The following is a 23,915-nucleotide window of genomic DNA, read 5'->3' as shown; positions in this document are numbered from 1 at the left end:
TAAGTATTGATGACATGGCACGTCATTTAATTAGTGAATAAATTAATGGTAAGTTCCATTTAATGATTCACCAATTAAATGATATGATTCACCAATTAAATGATATGATATATTATCGATGCTTAATATAAGCTAAGTATTGATACTTAGAGGATCATTTCTCAATCTGTTAATAGCGCATCATATCAATCCTTTATTTTTTGGTAGTTGATCGATGTCTATATTTGTCAATCATTCAAACAGCTCAGAGTCCCGAAAATTATTTCAAGAACAAAACATTAATACTTTTACACGCATAAAATTTCTGAAGAAAACAATAAATTACATGTTGACATCATTCAAACTTTCAAAGCAAGTTGAATGCATCCATTCTTCTCAAAAATTGGAGATGGGAAAAAAAGATAACACAGTCAGGACAGTGCAGGATGGTGGATCAGTATTCTGCCTCGACTGCTTTGTCTACAGACTTGAATGCCCAACCCGGACATGAACCCGATGCCATGAGGTGTTCAGTATCCCTCTCAAGTTCCAAATGACTTCTACATTTTCAGGTTGTACATTTGCAGCAGCGTCCACCTGCAATGACAGTAAAAAGTTGTACCATAGTCATCAGATTTAAGGAAAAAACAGTGAAACTCGGCAAAACTTCTTTTATGTACTAAAAATAATTTCCAATAACGAGGGACGACAAAAATGCCAACTCTATCTTCAAGTATCCGTAAGAGCATATTTGGCTAAGCATAAAAAATGTGTAGAAGATAGATTTAAGTGGATTTTGTTTCCAAACATCTTCGGATAACTTTGTTTGAAGTAAAATAATAATAAATATACTGAATGTAGCTCTTGCTGTGTATCAACATAATTTCAACTTTCACCAATTAAAAAAGTTATTATTGCAAAATTTATAGCTGCATGTGCAACTCGCTGATTCTCGTAAGAATATATAATATACCGCTTTAGCAACAATCTCAGCACTCTCTGGGATATCAGCCTCTGCCTCAAAAAGCACCCATGCCCATTTGTCACTGCTTATATCGTCAGAAACGTAAGGAATGCCAGCTTTCTGAAATCTGGAGGCTTCCACCCAGGTTTTCCCACCATCGATGGACACATCTACTCTCTCTATGCCACGTCCACCTCCTGATACTGCATAACCCTTGATAGTTACCTGACAATTGACACAAAGTATATAATATATCATAATGTAACTTCAGCCGCAAGACTATTCGATTAAGCAAATACAGCAACAAACTATGCCTCATTCCCAAGAAATTTGGGGTGGGCCACATGAATCTCTCTCTGCCATTCTGCTATGTTCATTGCTTAGAAAATCTGTTCTGGGATTAAATCCATACTCTCGAAGCAAGAAGTAATTGCATAGCTACACACCGGTGCCCAAATTGTTCACAAGTTTGGAAATTTGCAAGTTAAAGAATAACGAAAAATCAATCCATAGAAATATTTCAGAGCATCACAACATAAACGGTATAAGCCACAGAGGCACATGAACTGCTCCATTCATTAGCTATTAATTATCTTGTACTACAAATTAACATGGATTTTAAGGAATAAAATAGTTAATGCTCTCAACAAAACATTTCATTTTTTATGTATAACCAATGGCCAAGAATCCCATGGAGTCGGCCAATCACTTTAAAGTAAGCAAATTATTAAAAGAGCAAATAATGAATTTGCAAAAAGGTAATCATTTTGGACATTACAAACGAAACAAGAACATTCAAATGTGCATTCTCATGCATTTACAGATCTTTATGAACTCTGAATTTTAAAAACGCACTCTGGCCAAATTGTTGTGCACACAAATCTATTTTCCATCAAGTTCACCAAACTTCGAGTCTATCTAAAGTGCAGTACTCCAAAGCAGCTAAAACAAAATTCACCTAAAGAGTTCTAGGCATTATTCTCTCATTTTGGATTCTTGAATTTAGATTCACATGAATATCAAAGGGTTGGATGCATAAATGAAAACATTGTACCAGAAAAGCATCATAGTCAGTCTACCACCAACTATTTGGATACCTGACACAATGTGAGTATCCTTTGCTACTGTGATTCTCCAGCGAAAGCATATACTCTCAGTAGAATCAATTGATTTAATAGTTCAGCAACCTTTTATAGGTTCCAATTTTCTGCAGAAATACCAAATTCTTTGACCAAAGTAACATTTACCTCTGTGCACTCCCACTCTTATTACACAGTTTGTGACTGCTCATATTTTAATCTACAGAACTATAGCAAGTCTTCCATGAATAGGATTGATAGTATCTCAAGGATCTCCATCATATGGTCACTAACAGATTGGGTACCTTGACATAGGCGAACAAAGTCATTGAATTTTTGTTACTAGTGAAAGTTAAGAAGTATTTATATCTGAAGACTTCAAAATACAATTCCAATTATCTGAGTCATGTCTTTGACTTATTAAATTATGTCCCATAGATGACAGACACTACCTCTAAGCATGAAGGTAGCACAGTTGACTTTATTCTCTTTGGGAATTTAAAGTATGAAAAGCTCCATTCTATGATTCTAATCCAATTTTCAGTTTGAATAAGGTCCGTTGCATCTTCAAATATGGGGGGATTTAGACATGGAAAGCGTTCTCAACTTTGCCCTATTTCTGGCCTGGATTTAATTTGGGTTGGGCTTTTACGTTGATTTAATTTTTGTTCAACTAGTCATCATTTGTATCAATCCATCCTTATCTCCTTTTGGCATTAGCTAAAAATAGCTTCAATGGTCATTATGGTTTTTAAGCATACATACTTATCTTTTAGGTAATCATACCACTTCTCATTGTATTTAAACCAACGATGTAATACATATACCTATCAATTTGGAAAGCGTCAAATATTGATAGACACCTAATTTCAAGGAAGAATCAAAAAATCTAGCATCTATACCAATTTCTAAAAGTTATCTGAATTAAGTTTCGACTACCACATTATGTTAGTAATGGTACCAATCATTTAGAATATTTAGGCGTACAGTCTAAAGGGGTTTGTGAATCATTCAATTTTGGTACCCCCTACCTAAACTTTCAACATAATAGCCCTAGTCAACCCCAACTTGGTTACCTTAGCCCTGATTTTCCTCGAAATTTGCACATGCTTATTGCTACTACATGCACTTCTGTCGCACTACTCTGATTGCAGTTATCATTAAGCTAGATTCATATGTTACCATAACTGTTGAACCTACAGGTAAACTGATTTGGTTAGCTTATCTAACAATCAGTCTTTCTCCTCTCTAGATACGATTTAAATATATTAGAAATTATGAGTATACAAATTTGTCTTCATAGTAAGTATCCCAACTATAGGGGAAATGTACTCTACACAAATAAGGTAAGTATATAAGGATTGTAGTGTGGTTACCTTCATATGAGTATTTGTATGCCCAAATATCAATGCCCATACTTGTTTCTGAAACTGCTAACTTAAATTATTTAATTGAGGATGCAATCAATACACAGTATATATAATGGTACCAAATTATTAGAAGGTCTAAGGGAAAAGCTACCTATGCAATTGGTACACATACCCTTAACTTAGGAGGAGACTATTTGGGCCTATAAAAGGATTTGACATTCCATTCCCTCTTTCTTTTCTCTCTCTTCGTTCTTTCATATTAAGCTCAATTTTTAGTAGTACTACTAAGATTCTACCATTCTATATCTATTGGGAAGCAATCACACGTGGAGAACAATCCTAGGACCTGTGTGTTATGGTCAACAACGCCACATTTGGGAAGCAATCACACGTGGAGAACAATCCTAGGACCTGTGTGTGATAGTCAACAATGCTTCCATGTGCGTTCTCTAGGATTCTTTTTCTAGTTGTTGAACGATTATTTTAGATCTTCTGATTTTTTAAATTCTCATAGGTTGGTCTAGACAATAGGATCATTTTGCCATTTTATTATCCTTTCCATTTCTAGTTCTGATTCTAGTCTTAGAATCATTTTGGTACTGCTGGGTTTTGGTTATGGCACTACTACCGCTCTAACGGGGTAATGCTACTACTACCATGAATGACTTACATTTCTGCTGTTGCTTTTGCTACATTAACATTTATTCCTAGTTCTTTCATTTTTGTTGCAACTTAATAGTTTCTTATGTTTTCATGCCTCATATATAGAATGTCTAGGTCTTGTCTGTTTTAATTCAAAGAAAATAATTACAACATAATCATAGAATTTAAAACACGACGTACTTGGACAGCTCGGCTAGTCTTTGTGACGCTTGGATTTTATTGGATAGTCTACAAGACTCATAACGTGCTTTGATACCACAACACCCCTTTTCTAAATTTTTATATTTATAATGTACCTCTTTATCCAAGGAAACTTCTCTTTTCCCTTTTGTAAAACAATGTTGACGTAATGACTCGTGGGTATGGGTACTACTTCACTAACTTTGTTACCTAAAAGAATTGGGTAGATGTACGCACAGACTGATAGGAGTACCATGATATTGGATACCTTTATGAACTCTGGGCATAATGATACATTAACTTAAAATCCATTTTGGTGCTATTATACAAAAAATGATGCAAAAAAATTTTAGGTCAAACTGTAGTAGATAGAAGTCTTACTTTTTATTTCATCGCAAATACGGTAATTTCATAACATAATTGTCATCCTTTCGAAAGAGAGAATTGGAAGATTATTACGTAGAACAAAAAGACTTTATTTCTCCTACACATGAAGTAACACCCCAAAAATTCGTTATAGTCGTTAATATTAGAAGTTGGGACCTTATAGTGAGGAGTTGAATATCTAAGGACCAAATTGTTTGATTTATAAAATTTAGGGATCAAATCGTTATATATATATATATGGTAATTACCATAATTATATATATGTATATATGTTAAATGTGCAAGATTATAGAAAGAATGATCATAAATGCCATAAATATGGAGCCAATGAGGGAAAATTCCATTTTCATATAAAGAAAGATTCCATTTTCACACATACACACGGCATTTTCACACATACACACGGCATTCACCTTTTTCACACACCAAAAGTCATTTCATTTGTCCTACACACAAGAACTCATAAGTGGGCTCCTAGAAGTTGAATACTTCACACTCATTTTATCAATTCCATTCAAGTTACGAGTTAAGTGATGTTGCATGTGATTTATGTGAATTTGTATTTTGTACTTTAAATTTTGGAATTCGTTTTATGGGCCATATATGTTTATGATACAAGGGCCGGAGTTTGATAGCGCTACACACAAGAATTATTATCACCTACATTCGGAGTATTTCATGTGTCTCCTATATGTATGATATGAAATCCCGTTTTCCATAATTTAAATGCAAATTACTTGTTCACTACACACACTTATTGAGATTTTCTTAAATCTCACCCTTTAAATTTTTCCCCCTTTTAGGTAATTAGAGATCGGGAGTTTGGAGCTGAAAATTGTTTGATGGTGGAGGAATCTTTTTATTTCATCACTGTTCATGACGTGAACAGTGATTCCTTAAAAAAAAAAAATCTGCCATAATTTTGAGAATTATGGACCATTTTTCTAAATTCAGTTATTCCAACTTTTGAAATATTTAAACCCCAAGGAGTTGCCATGTTTATTTGATTTTATAAAAAATAATTTAAAAAAAGTCACTGTTTTACCCAAAAAAAAAAAATAATAATAATAATAATAAAATAAATATTTCCATCACTGTTCATGACGTGAACAATGATCTCGAGTCACTGTTCTTTTGAACAAAAAAAATTTCCATCACTGTTCATGACATGGACAGTGACCGAAGTTGCCGTTCATGACGTGAATTCCTTTAAAATAAATAAATAAAACAAGTTCGAGTTTTAATATGAATGCCATCACACGATGCCAGGTTCTAAGCTCCGATGCTATCGAATGAGGTAGAAAGATACGTATAAATTACATTTCATATGATGAGGATTATGTTATGATCATGCTTAACATGTTATATTTTTAGTTCTGTGTTCAAAGTTTGCAATTTATGAGGGATTATAAGTCAATTAACGATTATGTGGACAAATATGTACTAAATTACAAGTAAATTAGAACTTGATTTGTTTATGAAATGTGTGCTTGTTTACATACAAACTTTTCTTTATATGTGCCTAAATTTTTAGTGCAATTGTATGAAAAATTTAAACTTCAAGATTTCTAATTATTAATGCTAGAAATATCTAAATACTAAAAGAATACAAGCTAGGAATGTACATAGAAACTTCTTCAACTAGGAAGTGCCATTATGATTTATAGAACGTGTTTAGTCATGAAACAATGTGCGTAACCATTGGTTTTAACTGAATAAGTGATTATAAAAATATTTCCTTAGATGGTTAATAGACGCACGCAATCGGCTAGAGACCAAGCCCGCAAACGTTAAATTTCCTGAGGTTGCATAGGACATATGTGAGGAATCCGAACCACAACTTGTTGGAGCACTTAGACGTCGTAGAGCGAATCATCAGGGGGGGCGGGAAGAAATGGACATGATTTCCATAGAGATGAGATTGTTTGTCATCTCCATAGAACACTTGGCCTATATTGAAGACAATTTCTTGAGAAGCTTGAAGAAATGTTTGAATACCAAGCCTCCCCCGCCATATTGGTTTTATGTTTAAGGGACAGGTGGATAATAAACACTGAGGATACTAGGAGTATCGATAGGCCATTAGGATACGAGCCAAATTGTTGCCGTCGACGTAGCCTACCTAGCATTGGCCACTTTCCAAGTGTACCGACAGTTGACAACAAGACGACTCTGTGGAAGACACTGAGTACCACCCTACATCATATTCCAAGGAGAACCTTGGGCACAACCCTTGGGAGACTCCGGAGGCAGGCCGAGATGAAAGGGCTGGGGGAAAGTTTTAGATGATAGGAAATTATATATGACTGTCATATTTGAAGTAATATTTGTTTGAATAAGTGGATGTATGGGTACCATGAAATCCATTTGGTTTATGCAAATTATTGAGATCGAATGACATTAAATTTGCTATATATTTTTTTCCTTTATTTTTCATTCTTAATCTAATGGTTAAGCAATTCTATGTTTACATTTTGTTAAGGTTATGGCAACCCACTCTAGAAACTCAAACGATAGGAACGGACAACCCCAGGCCGGGGCTACTGAAACGAACGACGACCACAACAACAACCAAAGCAACCAATTTATGCAACTTTTGGAAGCGATACGTAACATGACACCACCCGCCACACCACCTGTTCCACCACCACCTGCAGAGAGGAGTGTGGCTGCAATAGTGGAACAATATCGCAAGTTACAACCCCTAGCTTTGAGGAAGGCACAAATCCACTAGCGGCAGAAGAGCGGATATGCAAGCAGGAACGAATTTTCGAACTTGTTGAGTGCCCCGAAAATCGGAAGGTAATCTATGCAACCTTTACACTGGATAAAGGAGCAAGACATTGATGGAAAATGACTAACAGGTCCAGGGTAGCTGGACGAGGCTTTACGTGGAATGAATTTAAAGAATTATTCCTGCAGAAATACTTCCCCACCAACATTCGAAACTAGAAGGAAGTGGAATTCCTAATGTTCAGGCAGGGAAACTTAACAATAGCAGAATATGAAAGGAAGTTTTTAGAATTATCTCGCTATGCTCCACTCTTAGTCAACATGGAGGAAAAGAACAAGGTTTGCGTGATGACCTTCGATAGGTAGTGGTCACCTTGAGTTGGGTACATACCACCAAGTGCTAGCAAAGGCACAACTAGCTAATTTCAAAGTGAGCTCCAACAGCACCGACAAACAGTAGCAGCCTGCACCATCGGGGAAGCGTAAATGGAAAGACAACAAGGGCAAAGAAATGCAAAACTTCGTAAAGAGGAGCAAAGGGAGGGGCTAACTTCGAACAATTATCGAGAACTCCCCATCTGTGGCAAATGCCAGAAACGCCATGCTGGGACATGTCGTATGGGGACTAATACGTGCTACAATTATGGTGAGACAGGTCACATAATAAAATTTTGCCCCAAGAAGCAGAAACAGCAGTAGCAAAAACCAAGGAACCCACCTAGAGGACAAGCTAGAGTTTTCGCCCTTCTGAACATAAAGAAGATCAGGACCGAAATGTCTTGGCAGGTAACATCCTTATGTCCGGCACACCTGCTAATGTTTCGATAGATTCTGGATCTACTCATTCCTTCACATCTCTGAAATTTATGCGTACACTAAATGTTATTGGAGAACTCACACATACATCTTTAGAGGTTGCCATCCTCTCAAGAGATGTACTTAGCACAAACCGCATTGTAAGGACAACTGAGGTAGAAATTAATGGTAGGACCTTGGAAACAAGCTTATATGTTTTGGATATACATAAATTCGACATAATCCTAGGGATGGATTGGTTTCTAAAAATCATGCAACAATTTTATGCTTTGAGAGGAAAGTAGTCTTTAAATAGCCCGGAGAAGTAGAACTTCGCGTTTCAGTGACCAAGATAAAGCTCATACCACGAATTATTTCCTCATTGAAAGCTCGGAGGCTCTTAATATCAAAGGTGTGTATAGGGTTCTTAATGTCGTATTGGCGAAGAGAGATAAAACACTAACAGTGGTAGATGTCAAGATATTACAGGAATTCTTAGAAGTTTTCCGAAGGATTTACCTAGGACTCCTGAACGAGAAATGGAGTTCACTATTGATTTAACTCTCAGCTTTGCACCTATTTCCAAGGCTCCTTACAGGATGGCATCAAAGAAGTTACAGGACTTGAAATCACAAATAGAAGAATTACTGGAAAAGGGATTCATCCAACCCAGTGTATCCTCATGGGAGACACCAGTGTTACTCGTTAAGAAGAAAGATGGGTTAATGCAAATGTACATCGACTATAGAGAGTTAAATAAAATTACTATTAAGAATAAGTATCCACTTCCGAGGACCGAGGACTTGTTTAACCAATTACATGGTGCAAGGGTATTTTCAAAAGTCGACCTAAGGTCAGGATACCACCAGTTGAGAATTAAATCTACTGATATCCCAAAGACAGCCTTTAGAACTTGGTATTGTCACTACGAGTTCTTAGTCATGTCGTTAGGCCTAACTAATGCTTTTGGACTGTTTATGGACTTGATGAATCATGTCTTCCATGAAAACCTAGATTAGTTTGTCATTGTATTCATCAATGATATTTTGACATATTCAAAGATTGAAGAACATGAGGAACATTTGAAGGTTGTATTGGAAACTTTAAAAAGGGAGAAACTTTATGCCAAATTCAAAAGTGCGAATTTTGGTTAGAATGAGTTGTATTCCTTGGACATGTAGTTACAACCCAAGGAATAGAGGTAGATCAAAGCAAAGTACCGAAGATCTATAGGAGGATTCCCCAAGATTTCAGGGCCTTTAACTCAGTTGACTCGTAAGGGTGTGAGATTTGAATGAACAGAGAACTGTTAACACAGCTTTAAAGAATTGAAGGAGAAGTTAGTTAATACACCAGTGTTGACTATACCTGAAGGATCATAAGGTTTCGTAATATATAGTGATGCATCCAAACAGGCAATAGGTTGTGTGTTAATGCAACAAGGCAAAGTAGTAGTACACGCCTTGAAAATTTGGAGACACTATCTATACAGAGGTAAATGTGACATATATACAGATCATAAGAGCCTCAATACATTTTCACTCAGAAGGAATTGGACATGAGGCAGAGAAGGTGGCTTGAATTGGTAAAGGATTACGACTGTGACATTCATTACCATCCTAGCAAGGCAAATGTAGTGGCTGATGCTCTAAGTACGAAAACAAGTAGAGTGACAATGTTAACAACACAAAATCTCTATGGAAGGAATTTGAGAAGTTAAATCTCATAGTAATCACAACTTCGTCAGAAACTATCGCTTAGATAGCAGCTCTCTCAATACAGCCGACATGCCGCAATCGAATTAAGAACCATCAGAAGAACGATCAGTTATAAATTCGAAATTGATATAGAAAAGCGAAAGGGGTTCACTGTAACTGAGGATAAAACATTATATTATCAAGGACGTTTGTGTGTACCAGACTTCGAGGAATTGAGAAAAAAATTTTAGAAGAAGCCCACACCACCCCTTATTCAATACATCCAAAATGTACAAAAATGTACTGTGATCCAAACCCTGTATTTTGGTGGAAAAATATGAAGGACATAGCTGAGTTCGTTGAGAAATTCCTAATCTGTCAACAGGTGAAAGCTGAACATCAACGACTATCAGGGTTGCTACAGCTACTTTGTAGGGCTGAACAAGGAGATAGCACAACCTTGCCCAGAAAAATTCAATGGAATAGATTCGATATAAGAAAAGTAGCCCTTCTCTCTCTTTCTGGTGTAAGGAAAAGTTCCTGATTGTAGGATTGTTGAGTTGTGACAAGCTATACGGCTGTGACATGTAGCCACTCAAATTTGATAATATTTCAAAATGGAAATGGGAGCATGTAACGATGGATTTTGTTGCTAGTTTTTCGAAAACAGTAAGAGGCCATGAGGTTATTTAGGTAATCATCGATTGACTGACTCAGTCAGCTCATTTCTTACCTATTTGAATGAAAGACCAGTTTGACCAATTATATGTTAATGAATTGGTAAGGTTACACGGCGTTCCAATTTCGTCAAATAGAGATCCAAGGTTTACATCGAACTTTTGGAAAAATCTGCATCGGGCAATGGGAACTAAGCTAAAATTTAGTACAATTTTTCATCCTCAAACAGATGGACAATCCGAGCGAACAATTCAAACAATTGAGGATATGCTTCGAATGAGTCCTAGATTTTGGAGGAGATTGGGAGAAGCATTTACCATTAATCGAGTTCACTTATAACAATAGCTATCATGCTCCTATCGGTATGGCACCATATGAAGCCCTGCATGGAAGGAAGTGTAGATCACCAATCCATTAGGATAAAGTGGGTGAACGTAAAATTTTAGGACTTGAAATCATGGAACAAACGGTTCAGGCCATTAAAAAGATTCGAGCTAACATGAAGACAGACAAAAAAGTTACGTAGATAGACAACGAAAGGAACTAGAATTTGCTGCTGGTGATTGTGTATTTTTGAAAGTTACACCAACGAAAGGTGTCTTAAGTCTCGGGAAAAGGGGGAAACTTCAACCAAGATACATCGGAGCTTTTGTGCTACTCAAAAGGGTTGGAAGTGTAGTTATCAATTGGTTTTACCACCAGAGATTTTTGCAATGCATGACATCTTCCATGTATCGACACTTAAGAAGTACATTCCTCATCCGAGCCACGTATTAAAGCATCAACCCTTGAAAATTCAACAAGGCTTGAGTTATAAGGAAACCCCACTTTGCATTGTAGCTCGAAAGGTACAGAAGCTTCATAACAAGGAGATACCGTTGGTTAAAGTGTTATGGTAACACCATTAAGTCAAAGAGACAACTTGGGAATGCAAGGATGAGATGCAATCTAAGTACCCCCAGCTGTTCGATAATGTCAACTAAGATAATTTTCGAGGACCAAAATTTATTTTAAGAGGGTAGATTGTAACACCCCAAAAATTCTTTATAGTCGTTATTTTTAGAAGTTGGGACCTTATAGTGAGGAGCTGAATATCTAAGGACCAAATTATTTGATTTATATAATTTAGGGATAAAATCGTGTATATATATATGTGTGTGTGTGTGTATATATATATATGTATGTGTATATATATATGTGTATGTGTGTGTGTGTATCTATATATATATATATTAGTTTAGGTGATTACCATAACTATATATGTATGTATATATGTTAAATGTGCAACATTATAGAAAGAATGATCATAAATGCCATAAATATGGAGCCAATAAGGGAAAATTCCATTTTCATATAAAGAAAGATTCCATTCTTCTATCCATGACGATATTTAACCATTTTCACATACACACAACATTCACCTTTTTCACACACCAAAAGTCATTTCATTTGTCCTACATACACATGAATTCATAAGTGGGCTCTTAGTAGTTGAATATTTCACACTCATTTTATCAATTCCATTCAAGTTACGAGGTAAGTGACGTTGCATGTGATTTATGTGAACTTGTAATTTGTACTTTAAATTTTGGAATTTGTTTTATGGGCCATATATGTTTATGATAAGAGGGCCACAATTTGGTAGCGCTAAGCACAAGATTTACTTCCACCTATTTTCGGAGTATTTCATGTGTCTCCTCTATGTATGATGTGAAATCCCGTTTTCCATAGTTCAAATGCAAATTACTTGTTCACTGCATACACTTATTAAGATTTTCTTAAATCTCACCCTTTAAATTTTCCCTCCTTTTAGGTAATTAGAAATTGGGAGTTTGGAGCTGGAAATCGGTTGATGGTGGAGGAATCTTTTTATTTTAAAAAGGGGAATTCATATTCTCAAAGATTTTTAAATAATTAGTTACTATTTGGGAATAAATGTTCTTCTATTTTATTTTATCTTGAAAGACAAATATATATATATATATATATATATAAAGAGATTGAATGGGCTGAAAGATCCAATCTTCACGGGCCACCAGTTTTCTGTCCGAGTCACTTGCAACTCTTTTGTGCCAATTGTTTTACTCCGCCTTCGAAAAGACTCAAGGGATGACAAAGCGTGAAGTCAAGCATAAAATATATTTCTATTTTTAATATTATTTTGATAATTCTAAATCAATAAATAAATATGCATATGCATATCTTGAAATTTTATATGAATCTCATATATATATATATATATATATATATATATATATATATATATTTGTGTGTTTAATATGTTATTTTCTGATTAAATAACACTTGAGTCCTTTTCAAAAAATTTGAAGGTTACACGACTTTGAGCTTTAGAGACAGCATAATCATATATTTACTACTGGTATATAATGAAACTCCCAGCCATCATGCATCAAACCCCAACTGTTCTCTCTATATTCTAAATAGTCACCAAGCATAATAATTTCAAAAGTGGAAAATCAAAAGGAATGTGTATAATACATGACTGGAATATGATGGACATGGGTGTAGATGCATGAATATCATGATATGATATGACATTCTTTCTCTTCTATTACCCTTTTTTATCTAATGAGCCCTACGTGAACCCAGTGTTGAATCACCTGAGCTCTCAAGTAAATACGCGCAAGGGGCACAAAACCACTTTACAAGGCCAACTACGTGCATAAAATCAGTTGACGAGCACAACACGTGATTCCATAGTGTGTGTGTGTCTATATATATATATATATATAGAACAAACTTTTTAATCAAAGAACGTAGACAAAAGTGATTGTCAATCAAAGGGACAAATTTGTCAATCAAGGAGACAATTTAAAGGTGATGTCAAAGAAAAAGTTGATGTCAACTTTTCAAAAAGAAGAAAATTATTCAATGGACAATGCAAAAGTTCTAAAGGTGAAATTATTCAAGATTTTTTCTCCAAATTAAAGAAATTTTCAAGTCCGAAACTCAAGAATTCAAGTATAAAAGCAGATGAAATGTTCAATATCTCCTTAGAGTTGGTTGAGTGCAGCCCTCATAAGAGTTAATTCAATGTAGCTCTCAATACATACATATGTATGTGTGTGTGTGTGTGTGTGTGTGTGTGTGTGTGTGTGTATTCATGATGTAAAACAAGCTTCTTTCCCTTTCTTTAATTCAATCATCATGCTAACATGTTGATAGTGCTTTAAGATGTCTAATCTATGAACTGCGCATAACATATTTCTCATGCTCATGCTACTTCCATAATTTGACAATAAACATATTGTTACTAAGCAGCATGGTAATCGAAGCTTAAAGCCACATAATAAGAACTTAGCACATATATCATAATTGCTCACATAACATATAATTTGCATATAAGTAAACACGTATTCCTCTCACAAGTTCAATATGTAACTATTTTCACAATTATATACATGAAAATAATTTGCATAAATAATTATGGAAATTCTAACTATATAAATCACTCATTATTTTGTAGATGGGTATAATTGTTCCTGCCAAGTATGCTCGTAATACATTTTTTATACTTCATAACAGTAATAAAATATCATCACTAGGTAAAGGTACATAAAATAATATTCCATTTTCTTAAGAATAGGGTGTGGGTACCCCTTTTATTGCTTATATTTAAGGTTCTGCTTAGAATAAGGTACAAGCACCTTTAGCTTAGATACGGGGTACCTCTTATTCGAGTATGCTTACATGTAAGCGTTTAGTAACTGTACCTATCTAAATAGGTGATGGTACTTGTGAACCAGCACAAAACTCCATTAACGGCTATTTCCAAGGCCGGTTCATGTTCAAATATGATTTCCTTCATTTCATTCATTTAAAATGTGTGCTAGGTTCTTAAACTTTTAAATTCATAAAGCAAAAAGGGAATTGGAGATTCTAACCTCTCAACTTCCTTATTTGTCTTCTTTCCTATTCTTTAATTTTCTAGAAAAGGTTTGTCTGCTGAATAATGATTCATATAGGAGTCTTATTCTATTAGTTATTAAAGAGCAGGTAAAGAGCAGGCTTTGAATGGAAGAAATGACCGTCCACCTTCCATCAGAGGAAAATTGTGACAATATTTCCTTCCGTGAGAGTTTACTTCTTCACCTGCAGACAATTGTGGGGGCAAGCTGTTTGATGGATTGGAGAGTCTAATATTACGGCCGCTGCTCATGGGGCAGAAGGAGCTTGTCGTTGGTTCAGAATCATTCTCTCCGAATTCTAATTTGAAATTCAACTTGGGATTTGAAGGATTTACTACCACTGCTTGTATGGATGCATTCTCAGATGTCAAAGCCCTTAAATAGCAGCCATCTCCTATATGGTACAAGCAATGGAAATTTTCCTACACTAACAACGACTTGGAGAATCACCTATTGGAAACTTTACAGGGGCTTCCTCCTGCTACTTTTTGCATTGACATCGCTATCTTCATGGCTCTTGCTAGGGATTTCCGTTCCAACATCCAAAGCTTCAACCTCAATAGGATATCTCATCTTGACTCATTTTCTTCAAACAATTTTTCGGTGGCTTTCCCTAAAAATTGGCTGAATCATGGTTTCTTTGCTCTAGATTCCTATAGATGACGCCAATTTGTTAACCTCAAAAGCGAAATTAACAAATTTCTTTCACCTAGCAATAATTCTCTCTCTAAACTCAATTAAATTTACTAATATAAGAGTAAGAGGGAATTCACTATTTGAAAAGAGTGTATATCCCCTTTTTTCTATCTCCTTTCTACATGAATTCAAGACTTATTTATTGATATATGATGAAGTCAAGAGGTAATTTAGTCATTTTCTCTTTAGCAACACGTGGTAGTCATTAATTAGTGAGTCTCTAACTAAATCTATTACCTTTTCACGTTTTATTCACTAGGCTACGTATTCTTCACTCATAGGGTGTGATGTCATTTTCAAAAAGATTTAGCATTCTTATTCATGTGTCCTTCAATATCGATTTTATTAACGTGGAAAAGTCCTTGAAAACAAATGGGAGTATTTTTGCTCGTTCAATTTGTGCTCACACGTCTCGTGCGCTCGTTCATAATTAAGATCAAGCTTATGGTTTCAACTTAAAAATGATCACTGACAAGGGCAGTGGTTCGCAAATAATCTGATAACTTTGATTGATTTAGAAATGGCTGTTGAAAATGGCATTGGTTCGCACATAATCCGATAACTAACGGACTCAGAAATGCTCGCTGACACTTGCATTGATTCGCCACACAAAATAAAGAGGAAAGTTGTAAATGTAATCTAAAAAGGAAGTTAGTAATCTCACTTTGAGGTAAGAATCTATTATTCCAGCAATCTTTATATATTTCAGAGTTTTTAGAACACATTTTAAATGAAGAAAATGTATACTTGGTTTAATGCTTTGGCTACTACGGGTTGCCCAATTTTTTGTCATTTCTTTTTTTGTCTAAATTGATAATACACTTCCTGTGCATTATCCTTGATTAAAAATATTTAATTACATATCAAAAAAACAAATGAAGAAAATCATGTGTGCGAACGTACATTCAAACCTCAGTACCGAAGTACAAAAACAAAATCATACATACACACCATGCTAGTATAGTGGGTACCCGTACCTATCTTTAAAATTTAGACCATATAATAAAATCCGGTAAATTAGTATAATATATAAAGATACCTATACTAATTATTGCAGTCATGAAGTTGATTCGCATAAAAATATTGGATTGAATTAGTTAAATAGGCTCAATCAGAACTTGAGAGGGGTAAATTGAATAAAATATAAGAATTCGACCAAACACTACATTAGATTTGTGAATCTTGAATTCAGACTTAAAGGTGATCAGATGAAATTGTTATGCCCTAATATCCGTTCATTATTTAAATTTTAAAATCTTTGAATGCGTCCACATTATTTTAAGTATTTAGATTAAAAATCACAATATATAATTCTTTGTTTGCCTTCATCAAATAGTGGTTAGAAAACTTTGTTATTAAATATTATTTTATTACCTTTGTTTGACTTGTGAAAGTGGGTAGCCACGTGGTGATTGTTGAGACTGTATTATAATGGGTTGTTTTATTTGAATTGGATAGAAGTCTTGGGTAAATTAAACTTCCACTTGTTATAGGACACTTGTCCAATGTTTATTCATTTATGCAACGGATTTTCACATTGAAAAAGTTAGATTTTTTTCACATTACTATATAACTTTTATAAACACAGCAGCAAGCTAAAAATAAAGTTGGAACGTGATTTTGATTTCATCACTCGAAAAATTTATTTGATCTAATGAGGTAAGATAACGAGTTGCAGTTGTTTTTATCCTATTTAAATTATTTTTTTCGTGTTATTGAATTATTATACTTATGAAAGTTAAAGATATGATATAATATATATAATATGGCCATCTGGTGCCCAAGATATGATATGTATTGAGCTCTTATCGATCCTTAAAGATATGATGACAGTATGATATTTTTTACGCATGATTTAAATATTTTATTCAGGATCCACCATTATTCGTATCTTACTGAGTATTTTCATGTACTCACACTTTTCCTCTACTCCTCACAGGATAAAACGGGTTGTTGGTTGGCAGGCAATGAGTGCAATCCTGGTGTCAGGATTTGTCGAACTCAATAAATTTAAATTCGTTGCAATGTGACTGTGGATTTTATTTTCAACATTTTTTTTAATTTTATTATTATGTGGATTTGTAATTTAGGATTTGGAACACGGTTTCATTGGTTAGTTTCCTATATGTTTTATTTACTATTGGTTGAACCAAAATTTCATGTAGTAGTGTTAGATTTATTTATTTAATTACACAATGAAACTTTTAGTAACAGTTTAAATCTTAAAATTTGGGTTGTTACAACTTAGATTAAGTGTTAAAGTATAGTCCTCAGAACAATAATCTGGACTCAAAGGTGTATTATATTAATTGTTTGATATCGTACACTTACAATAGAAAAAACTCAACGAAGACGAAACATTAAATACATGTTATTATGCATTACTTGGTGTGTTGCCACAAATGTACCAATCTACAAAACTGTGAATGTAGCTAGGATTTTAACTTTCATGTTTATGTATACAAATTATGTCATTTTACATGTCAAGTTACATTATGTGATTTATAGCTTTGAAAGCTATACCACTTATCAGTGTGTTATTAAATGGCATGATCGTTAGGATTGTATTTATGATTAAAGTGTGAAACATCACATATCATGCCATGCATGAATTTAATGTGATAAATCGTCAAATATCGTTCACATATTGATTTTACTATAAAAGTATAGGAATAACATCACGAACATGCATATATACGGGTCATGAGTTGTACACTAACGTGGGTCAACGGACATCACAAGAGGACACCTAATGGATCACCTGGTGGTCTGATGATTGGATATAGGTTTGACCCTTTGTGAATTGTCTGGTGTTGTGATATCTTGATGGTGACTGGCTAGCATGTGATTAGTATTATGAGATAGATATGGCACGTGGCTTAAGCATTATGTCAACCAGAAATGTGTCACCATGGAATAGAAAGAATTGCCATAATTAGTGATGCTCAGTTACTCTTATAGTTATTATATGAGCTCATTGTGTACAATTATGGACTCCATAAGAGGCCAACAGACAAGAAAAGAACACATGCAATGCATACATCTTACATACACGTACATCATATTTTATTCACTATGTATGTCATATTCATCCTCATCATTAATCCACTTGTCAGATCATCTAAGAAGATAGTTGGGCTTATACGCACGATGGCCAAGAACTTCAATGGGCAATGGTGGTAGAGAAGAAAGAATGGGAGCCACTTTTGTTTATCTGGAGATGAGTAATAAATAATTAAAGAAAGGAAGTTATCTTGTGTTTTTGGTTCGGCAACCATGTATAACTAATAACCCTTTCCTCTCATTTTTAATTTATTTTTGACGTGGGTATAATTAAATAAAAGTGTCATAGACAAACTCTATTTTGTATGAAATAACAGTTACGCATATGCCTACTGTAATTTGACCTAAACCTCCGCAATTACTTGTATAAAACAAGGGCAAAATGGTAATTCCACCTGTACAAGTGCCAGGGAGACACTTGTCTCCCTGACATTGGCCAGGACAGAAAACTGTTTTCTGTCCTCGCCATGAACAGGCGGAAATCCCCTGTACATGTAGTACAGTTCAGTGCAAAATCAGTCTTACACTTAGAATACTATTCTGCTTGTAAATTGGTAAAGGTACCATATCCATGGTACACCTATCTATCCCAAAAAGGTGGTGGTACCCAATCAATGGTACCTGTACCTTCTACATAGGTACATGACTTGCAAAAGTAGTTTCATAATATATTCAGTTGGGTAATGGTACCATTACTAAATGTCATCCGCTTACTGCACATATCAATGAAATTTGATTGCTGAAAACATGGAAAAGCAGTATAGAAAATCCAGTGAAACTTATAGTGCCAGAACTTCTTCCTATACAAGGAGCATAAGCATAGCAATATCATAGCATACTGACCTTTCCAGGTTTTACCACATTTACATCCTCCAGAGAACATATTGCAGACTGCAACCAGCATAAATTTGAGTATCAATTGAAATTCAAGAAACTTTAAAACATTATACATTCTACCATAAGAAATAAACAAACTGTGCTTCCAACAACTTTGCAGTTAGTTTAACTAGGACTTTCCTTCCTTCCTATCTTAAAAATGAAAAGGCAAACAATCAGATCTTAAAAATAAATTTTGTCCTATTCTGGTGGCTAATGTAACATAGGAAAACCATTTTGGACTTGGGAGGTTCTATTCACGTGAGCGCCACAACATTGCAAAAGTATTTAGAAGGCTCTAAACAAGATATTTCATATTACTAAGTAGTTTCTCTCTTCTCATATTTGACTATATACCTGAAACACGTGCAAAAGGTTATAAGAATTACAGTGCATTTCTGAATGAACATTTCTTTTATTAATTACACAGACCCATTGACCAAGAGCGAAACTGAAGATGAGTAAATACCTGAACAGGAAAATCCATTTGTGGCTTCCTCGTAGACCAGTTGATATTATCCCAATTAACTGAAGGTGGAAACATTTTATAATCCCTTTGCATAAAGAATCCCTATACGGCAGCAATATAAACTTCATAAAGCGTGGCAAAGAAGATGCAATCATTCTTCAGAGTATTATGGAAAAATATCAACCTGGCATTCTTCTGCAAGGATGTTAATGGAATCAAGCCATTTGACAGAGCGAGCACCAATGACACCTGGGACAATCACCCTTAACGGGTATCCATGATCCCTGTTAAGAGGCTTTGCATCATAGCAAATCCAAAACACACAGATTAGATAGAAAAAGAAAGAAAACCGAAAGGAAGATGGTGCTAAACTCTATCAAAGTAGAAACTTTAGAGCAGAGAAAATTCATGACAACAGAATACAGATACAAGTTTGACGAACATGTTAAAAAAAGGACTTTAGGCTACCAATCAGATGATCAAGTACAATACAAACCATAAAAGACTTGCAAGCAAAGAGAGAACCTTAGTGACTCCAGTTAGATCAGTAAGAATTTGATCAAATTAGGATGGACATTCAACTTGCTTGATGTATCATGTATTTTCTTTTGATAAAATTCAATCTATCTAAAGAAAACATAAGGGGCATGCAGATACTTATGGCCGATGTGCATGCATGGATGGAGAGCGAGGTAGAGTGCTGAAAGTAAGAGAGTGTGTAACTCCACAATAATATAATAATACAAAAGGAAAATAAAATCATGCAGATACTAAGATCGATCTTTCCTTTAAATTGATTTAGTAAAAAGTGAAGAAGAAATTAGGCAACTGTGTGTGTACCACCAAATTTATAAAGTCTTACATCTACGTCCGAATGTGATGAGTTCTTTATGCCCTATATCCTCCATACTACAATCAGCCCTGATTCTTCATAGCATAGAATATAATTATATTAAGAGAAAAATCTACCAAAAAATTTTGATATATCATATAAGATTAGGAAGAATATTCTTGCAGGTAAAGTCATGCTATGGAAGGGGTGGTTTGGAGTTGATTGAGAGAGCAGCGCGATTAATAACTATAAACTAAACATGTTTGTCACATATATTACCTCTCCATTCATCTCATAAGCAAGTAAAACATCAGCCTCGGGGTTCGTGGCCTGACTCATTGGAATTGACGCTTTATAAGGGCCTCCATTTTCCTCCTGTAATTAAAATGACGTCACTATACCAAGAAAAATTTTCACATCGAGCAGTGACCGAAAAGTGATATGACCAGGAGTGGAATAGGCAATTTACCTTACACTTGTCAATGCTTACAAATTCTACATGTTTTCCTCCAGATGGTGTTATCTGTGAGGACTTGGGAATTCCTATCAGTTCAAGAACATCTGCTAATTTAGCTCCACCCCAAACAGCTGAAATGAAAATGCAGGAAGATGTGAAATTAAGGGACAGATGACCGATAAAATATAATATGAAAGCTTTTAAAAGATCGTTGTTGAGACAAAGGATAAGCTCATGTTGAATCAGTTTATCTCAACAACTTTAAAAGCCTTCCGAACCCATTAAGGGCCATAGCATCTGTCAGCCCACATAGTAAGGAATACAATTATTTACTTTGACAGTTATTGCAATCCAATTTCATCAAGGAAATAAATTTTTTTGAGAAACGAAGGATATAAAAATTTCAGAGCTATAATGCTTGATATATAGGACTGGCCAACATATAATGTTCTCTTTTATAGGCAACATTTTCCAGATAAATAGATAGTTTAATAGAAACAAAATTCATTCTTTTCAGCATGGACTAACCGTTTCCTATAGCAGAAATATCCCATCCAACTCCCTTAACCTTGCGAGTTTTGCTCATGGCAGTTCTTCTATTGCCAGCACACTGCAAGTAAAAAGGTAAAGTGCTAATCAAGCCAATCTTAGCAAAATAGAGAAGCAGCTTAGAGAAATATAGCATACCCATTCACAAATAGGCAGGTGTAAGTTATTTGGCATAACCAAAATCCCTAACCTCAGCGGAGACACATTGTACAATACCATGAGCAACTGTGCTGGCTTGCAGCCAATACATTAGATCTCACAAATTATATAGCTATGTAGCTTCTATTTCTACTCATCTGCTCATGAATCCAGTAAAATCTTAGTATAAACCATGATAAGATGCTTCACACTTATTGTTTTCTAAGTTCTACTTATATATTAGTAATTATTGAAAATCTTCATGTAATCGGCTGTTCTTATGCTTTTATTTGAATTTGTAATTAATCTTATTTATATTGCTAGCAATAGAGCATGAATCCTAAACTATGTGATTTAACACGTGTATAATTTTTTATCTAATGAATATTGTCGACAAAATGATCACAACTTATATAATCACCCAACAATCAAACTAAGCTTTATTCCCAATTCTAATATAAAGTACAGCTCAAAAGTTATCTTGATATAAAAAATAGTCAATTCCCAACAGATTTCTCCAGCGAAATTCATAAATAGTTAAAAAGGCGTATTAATTATATAGAAAAATAAAAGAGTATACAAGTCGAGAGACACTATATGAATGTGTATTTTTAGAAGTATCTTAAAAGAGATGCTTATCACTTTCTCCTTTCAAAATTACACAGTGTATCATGTTGTGTCCAACCTTCATTTCAGTTTTGATACTCCTTATATGCTGTTTAACCATCTACTTGTGGTATTAATTTCACACGTAATGCAACCTTCCAATAATTGCACCAATATGTTTCCAGGCCACCAAAAAGAAACTCAAATAATCCTTCCCTTGATCCATACCCCTTACCATCTTAACTCTGACACAACATATAAGCAGATTAAAAAAACCTGTATAAACGTTTAATAATTCATAAAGAACAAATATACCTGTAAAGTGGCAGTGACTGTATATTTTGGCAGCTTCCTGTTAATAACAAACAATATAAGTCCTACATTCAGACAATCTTGGAAGATGATAAATATTGACATGGTAAGGCTTAACGTTAATAGTCTATCACTCACCAAATATCTTTCATGTACAGCTCTTTTGGATTCTCTATTAGACCAGCTATGGAAAAACTATATCTGCTCAACCAAATAGATTTTGTTAGTGATATGAATTCATACATTTCAACAAGATGAAATTTAGAAAAGATGTGTACTTGAAAAAAGGAAGATGGTGGACCTATCTATGTTATCAACTATCGGAATTGGCCCATGATTCCTCTTATAGAAGAAATCCGTTGGTGTAACATAAGATGAAATCAAAGCTGAACGATGTGGCTCAGCATTGAAGGGCTCCTGGACCAAAAGGGCACCAATCAACATTTCTTGCATAATTGAGCGTCAAAACCGAATAATTGATATCGAATGGAAATTTCATTTCAAACGTGACATTCTGTCGTCTAACGTATTGAATAACAATGCCTTCTTCTGTATTAAATCATAACTATTTAAGAATGAGAATTTCGGGCATATAATTTTTATGTTCTTGCCTATTGAAGTTGGACTTGGGCCAATTATCAATAGGACAAAATGTTTAAAAACATAATCAACATGTAAAACAATAAGATTCGAGAAACTCCAATTCTCTGTTTTCAACGGTTTAAGAATTGGAAATTTTCTAGAAATTAACGCAAAATCCGCCTTGAAGCTTCAAATTCGTCACTATAGTACAGCATTAAACCAACCACTGATTTTTCAACAAACAAAATACGTGATCATTAAAAGAAAATTCCTGTGTGTTTGCACAATCAACGATGCATCTAGGAATGCATGAAGAGAGAGAGAGAGAGAGAGAGACGAATCCTGATTCCGAACCTTGGAATTAATCAGAAGGGCAGGGTGGCGAGGGGGCTCTTGCGAATAATTGGAAGGTGCAGTTATTCCAGGCATTTTCAGTTCCTCCGTTCGTTTGCCGCTTATGCGGCTTCTGCGTAGAATTTGGATAGAGACAGCGGAGGCAAAAGGCGGAGAGCGAGAGCGAGATGGAAAGAGAGGCGGAGAGAGCGAGACACGAGGTGAGGCGGAGCTTTTTCAGTGAGACGTTAAAAATGAAAACTTTTGGCGTTTTATCGGGAATAGGCAGGTGGGTCAGTATGAAAAGTGGGTTATGCTTACGAAATGGTGTTCACCTTAGGGTGGATCCACTAAGAACATCGCATTGTATATAAATAGCATATTTCAACTTAATATCAGGATCCCGTATGAAATGTTAAAGCAATTTGACGTATTAGTTTCAGTTAAGTGCTTGTTTGATACTCATTTTTTTGGAAAATGCATTTTAAAACAGTGTTTTGATGGAAAATGTATAGTTAAAAAATCAAGAAAAGTTTTGAATTTACACG

General features: G+C 34.8%; 1 protein-coding gene across 1 annotated transcript; it reads right to left on the bottom strand.

The window, feature by feature from the left end:
• Positions 1-169: 169 nt before the first annotated feature.
• Positions 170-23,633, bottom strand: LOC111365418 (sulfite oxidase-like). Its single transcript, XM_022985944.1, has 12 exons — positions 23,389-23,633; positions 22,754-22,869; positions 22,591-22,653; positions 22,456-22,492; positions 21,376-21,457; positions 20,860-20,978; positions 20,670-20,765; positions 19,743-19,853; positions 19,559-19,660; positions 19,057-19,104; positions 953-1,168; positions 170-576 (listed from the first exon to the last, which is right to left on the bottom strand). The coding sequence occupies exons 1-12, from the start codon at positions 23,461-23,463 to the stop codon at positions 460-462; spliced, it is 1,182 nt and encodes a 393-aa protein (XP_022841712.1). The 5' UTR covers positions 23,464-23,633; the 3' UTR covers positions 170-459.
• Positions 23,634-23,915: the final 282 nt, after the last annotated feature.

Source organism: Olea europaea, chromosome 17, assembly GCF_002742605.1.
Source record: "Olea europaea var. sylvestris chromosome 17, O_europaea_v1, whole genome shotgun sequence".
NCBI classification, from domain to species: Eukaryota; Viridiplantae; Streptophyta; class Magnoliopsida; order Lamiales; family Oleaceae; genus Olea; species Olea europaea.
This window is presented reverse-complemented; position numbering and strand designations above follow the sequence as displayed.